This window comes from Capsicum annuum, chromosome 6 (genome assembly GCF_002878395.1).
Source record: "Capsicum annuum cultivar UCD-10X-F1 chromosome 6, UCD10Xv1.1, whole genome shotgun sequence".
NCBI lineage: Eukaryota > Viridiplantae > Streptophyta > Magnoliopsida > Solanales > Solanaceae > Capsicum > Capsicum annuum.
Genome location: NC_061116.1, coordinates 6657148 through 6662797, shown reverse-complemented (window position 1 = coordinate 6662797; position 5650 = coordinate 6657148). Strand labels below are relative to the sequence as shown.

The 5650-nt window shown below is 33.9% G+C and overlaps 1 protein-coding gene across 1 annotated transcript; it reads left to right on the top strand.

The window, feature by feature from the left end:
- The first annotated feature begins 330 nt into the window (after positions 1–330).
- Positions 331–705, top strand: LOC124899436. Its single transcript, XM_047414323.1, has one exon. The coding sequence runs from the start codon at positions 331–333 to the stop codon at positions 703–705; it is 375 nt and encodes a 124-aa protein (XP_047270279.1).
- Positions 706–5650: the final 4945 nt, after the last annotated feature.

Genomic DNA, 5650 nt, shown 5'->3' with positions numbered 1-5650 from the left:
GCAGTCCGAGCGAATAAGTCAGGTGTTGGAGAATATGCTTCATGTGTGTGTTATGGATTTTGGAGGTTATTATCATCTGTTTCTATCTTTGGCTGAGTTTGCATAAAATAACAATTATCATTCGAGTATCGATATGGCGTTGTTTGAGAATTTGTATGGGAGAAGGTATAGATCTCCCATTGGGTAGTTTGATGCATTTGAGGTGAGACCATAAGGTACTGATCTATTTAGGGACTCGTTGAAAAAGGTTAGATTCATTCAGGAGAAACTTATAGCAGCTCAAAGAAGGCAAAAAGAGTATGCAGAACGGAAAGTTAGAGATACGCACTCATGGAGGGTGAGCAAGTGTTGCTCAAGGTTTCACCAATGAAGAGTGTCATATGTTTTGGGAAGCGAGGTAAGCTCAATCCTAGATTTATTAGTCTGTTTGAGATTCTTCAGCTTGTGGGACCGGTGGACTATAGGTTGGCATTACCTTCGAGTTTGTCGGGAGTTCATCTTGTGTTTCATGTATCTATGCTAAAGAAGTTTCGTGGTGATGGCAACTACACAATTCATTGGGATTCGGTTTTGTTAGATGAAAACCTCTCTTATGAAGAGGAACCTGTTGCTATTCTTGGTAGAGACGTTCTTAAGTTAAGGACTAAGAAGATTGCGTCTATGAAGGTCGAAGGGAAGAATCGTCCTATTGAAGAGGCCACTTAGGAAACTGAAGCAGACATACATAGCAAGTATCCATATCTTATTATGGATTCAGTTAATTCCTCGTTTTCCCTTCTTGTCTTGAGTTTGCCTGTTCGAGGACGAACGACTGTTTAATTGGTATCTGATGTAATGACCCTCCCGGTCATTTGAGAAAATTTCTCATCTTTTCCATTTTAGCTCTTCCCGTAGTTGGTATACGTGAATTATGACTCACGAGATGAGTAGTACAGTTCTTGAGATGTTCGAAGGTAATTGAAGTCATTAGTTGGATTATTATGTTTTAATAAATTTATATTTGATCACAGTCAATCTTTTGTCAAGACGACCTCGATATGGTATTTTAATATTTTCAATAGATTTGAAATGTACTTTTAGTTAGCTTACATATTTAATTTATTTCTATAGAGTTTCAATTAAATTTTGAAGATTTATTAAATAGTTTGGGGTAATTTGTATGGTTAGTTTAATTAATAAATTAATGGATCAAAATAATAATTTATTTACTCTTGTGGTCAATACAAGAATAAAAATAAGTGGTTAAGATTTACCATTTATAATATTAGTAGCATCAGAAGTTAAGAGTAAGAGGGGAACGACGGTTACAACAGTAATTTTTTAAAAAACCTCGGCTGCGTGGAGAAAGGAACTATTGGGTACATATTCAGGTTTGTTCTAATTTTCTGGTCAAGTTTCTTACTATTATTGTGTATAATGGTTTTAGAAATAGTTTAGTTGATGACCAATTCGTGGACATGCGTGCACCATGATAGGATTGAAGGCACATCCATTGAAAAAGGTTTTGCAGGTTGACAAAGTTAAGTAGATATAGGATAAAGAAGTGGATTGATTAATTAATGTCATATGGCATTGTGGACAATGTTTGTGTTCGAGTGAATGTTTATCCATAAACTATTATTTTAAGTGGCTAGTGCACGTGTGCAGTGAGTTTAATTGGGTCAAAATGATGATTTTAGTAGTGATTAAATGACTGCTATGGTACTTAATTATTACTGTAGCAGGCTCGCATAAACTTGATCAATAATTGAACAATGTCACTTCTTTTTCATCTTTTATCTTTTGATTTGAAAAATTATCAAATAGTTATTAATTGTAATGTGAAATTTAGGTCATCGTGTTTTTAGAGTAAGAATTTATAAAAGGGGTGTTATTAGATTCATATTCTTATGGGGATTATATATTTGAATAGATTGTGAATGTTCCAAAATTTTGAGAAAGGACAAGGCACTTGTGGACTAGTGACATTCAAATTTCTTGGTTGAGGTAGGTTACGGTTTAATTGGAGTTTAGAATCGACTTAGTTGTGTGTATACTCCTAAATTGGATACTTGTTGATTGGTATTCGGACATGCCTGAAATTATTGATATTTGGATTGTTGATGCGTGTATAAATTATTATTGAAAATTTACTTGATGAAATTGTCTTATGACTTTAGGTGTACTTGTAAACTTGGTACATCGTGTTGTATGTTGTAAGGTAGTGCAAATTTGATATTTATATTACTTTTTTATGGTGTATCAGGTACCACGCTGGTACGATTATGTATATATTGGATCGAGTACCACACTGGTACGAATATGTATATGTTGGATCGGGTACCCCATTGGTACGGATGTGTTTATGTTGGATCGGGTACTACATCGGTACATATATGTATATGATGGATTGGGTACCAATGTATATGTTTGATCGTTTACCATGCCAGTATAGATATGTATATGTTGGATCGGGTACCACACCAGTACAGGTATGTATATGGTGGATTGGGCACCACGCCGATACGATACATGAACATAGATTGTTTCCTGCAGGTCATGTCTATTTGGGAAAAAATAAGTCCCATAGCATGTGTACATATTTGTGTTGATTATGTGGATGTTTACAGTATGGTTGATACTATTTATGGTTATGTGATTTGTTTGTGAGCATTATTTGACCGGTTATTACTGTATTGTTGATTCACTAAGAATTTGTTATGTGATGATGCTTGTCTACTTTTTATTTTATTATGTTGTGTACATGTTATTAAGTTGAGTTGTCCTATGATACCTATCAGTACATAGTGGTTTGTACTGATACTACCATGTACTGTTCTTTTGTTGAGTGCATAAAGTTTTTCAGAGGCTCAAACATAACCTCGCCTCTAGAGTTCGATAGCAGATCTTGATTCAAGGGTGAGCACTCCGTCTCCAAGTTATCATGGGTCATTTTATTTGCTATTGTCCATCTTCCAGACAATGAAACATTCCTTGTTTACTTTATTTTGAATATTCTTTAGACATGATCTTTGTTAGTACTTCTTGTACGATGACTTTCGGGTCTTGAGATTTTAGTAAGTAATTTGTTTGACTCCGTATTAATAATGATTAGTCATGAATTATTATTATTATTATTATATTATTTTTTTTATAATATCATCTTAATATTGACTAAGTGATTGGATAGTAGTTTGATTTGGATGGTTCTCCCACAGGAAGATTAGTATGGGTGCCACTCATGACCATTTGGATCGTGACAATAATAGTATACACATTTTAGATCTTCAAAGTCCAAGGAGGAAAAAATGAAAGAAAAAGGAAATCCACATATAAAACATACATATAGATCATTAATTCCTCATTTACAATGATTGTTAAATATTCTTAACATAATGCATATCCTAGTTGGAAAGTTCACTACACAACCTTACACATGAAAGCATAGTTCAACAATATGTATTACCTCCAGCACAAACCTTGGGAAAAATGATATTTCATCGTCCAAGCAGGGAGTTCGTTGCTCCACTAGTTTTTTCCCAGCTGAGAGTTTCGATTATTGAATACATACATGCTCATTCTCTAAAATAATTTCTTAATTCTCTTTCAAGTTTATATTCTCAATAGCCATAAATTAAATAAAAAGATACATAAAGTAGCCTGACTTAAAAAATCTCACAAATCATAATAAAATCAACAGGTACATAATCAAATTAATGCGTTTAATATCAAACCAAGAATAAAATTAATTTAAAGTTCTCAATGAAAAAAAGTGAAGACTTTCATCCTGATCAAATCAAAGCAGTGTTGTTGGATATCGATGGTTGTCATGGGAAACACTACATCGCCATCACTTTCAACTTTGAACTCGAGTTGTTCTTCTTATCCAATTTTTATGCTCCTTTTGTATTTCTATGTCATCCAGCAGAACAAATAACTCACCCAATTTTATTTTTGAGGCAGGCTGTGGTCTGTCAAAAAAATGACGTAAAATCACTTCTTTTATAGAGGTAATTTTCAAATTAGGATTCTATTTGATTCAAAAAATATTTTATATAAATTTCCATAAATTCACGTACAAAATTAAAAATTTCCATATATTAAATTCCAATACGTTTTGGAGTCTTTTGATATATTTAGGCGTTTGCTCAGAAACAAAACTTTTCGTATATATTTAATATAGTCATTATTTAATAATAAAATATAAAATCATATAAAAGATGGTAAGAAGACAATTTTGTCTATGGTGAAAACTTTTAATGAAAGTCAAAAATGTTAAATCACTTTTCTAAGGATCTTCACACTTTTAATATACTATATTATTATATTATTATATTATATATTATAGATATAGATATAGATAGATTATAGATTACAAATTATAAATTAATAATTCTTTGATATGAGGAAAAAAGGAATAACTCACCTTTTTCTTCTTCATTCAATTAAGTATAAAACCCCATTAATTGTAAACCTTTGAGGAAACTCCTTTGTAGCATAAGACTTGGTACAATGCTGTCATTTTCAGTATGTGAGGTACCTGAGCTCTTAAAATCAAAACAATAACAAAGAGTAGTTAATTATGAATCATCAACTCGTATATTCAATTGTTCAATGATAAACAACCACATGCAACTAGTAACACATTATTTATAATGAATATATAATTTAAGATGTTTATATCCAACACCATCTTATAAAAAAAACATCCAATAAATAAAGTAAACACTTTTTCCTCCTAACATTTAACACTCCAACTTAGAATAAGGAGTCCCACATCGACAAAATACGGGGGGAATGCTGGGTATACAAGTAAGCAAGCCTTACTCCCTAGTGACACGTTTGAAAGTCGTGTGGGCTTGGGCCCAGAGCAGACAATATCACTAGTGGGTTGGGGAGTTACAGGGGGTCTCTCGGGCATTAATGGTTTGGGATGCCCATCGCAGACAAGGACTCAGCTTGGGCCATGATAGAATGGTATCAGAGCCACTCCTGTGTTAGCCCTGTCGATGTAGGCTAGAGTTCAAACTAAGGTAGGCAAATCCCGATAAAATGGGGCAAACCTCAGTCCTGAGTCTAGGCTTCTGGAGCTCAATCTTAACCTGCTGATATGTAGAGCACTTAGCTACAAACTCTACAATATCCCTCTTCATCCCACTTTACCAATAGATCTCCCGCAAATAGCGGTACATTAGTGGCCCCTAGATTAATAGAGTAACACGCAATATGCGCTTCTGCAAGAATTCGTTGCCTCAAGTCATCTACACCTGACATATATAGCCGACCTTGGCAATACAACACACCATCTTCCCTTGGCAGAAAACCTCTACTTTCTGATCTCTGACTGACTCTTTCAACTTAACAAGGCTAGGATATTTGTCCTACTTTTCCTTTACTTTAGAAACTAGATATGATTCTGAACTATTCTGCACCCACACACTGCCCTCTACTGAATCGACTTATCAGAAACCTAGTCGGAAAACTTGATGAACTTCCTAAGCTAAATTCTTCTTACCACTCTCAACATGACCAACACTACCCATAGACAATTTACTGAGAGCATCTGTCACTATATTGCCCTTGCTCGGATGATACAGAATACTCATGTCATAATCTTTTAATAACTCTAACCATCTTCTCTGACACAAATTAAAATCTTTCTGAGAGAACA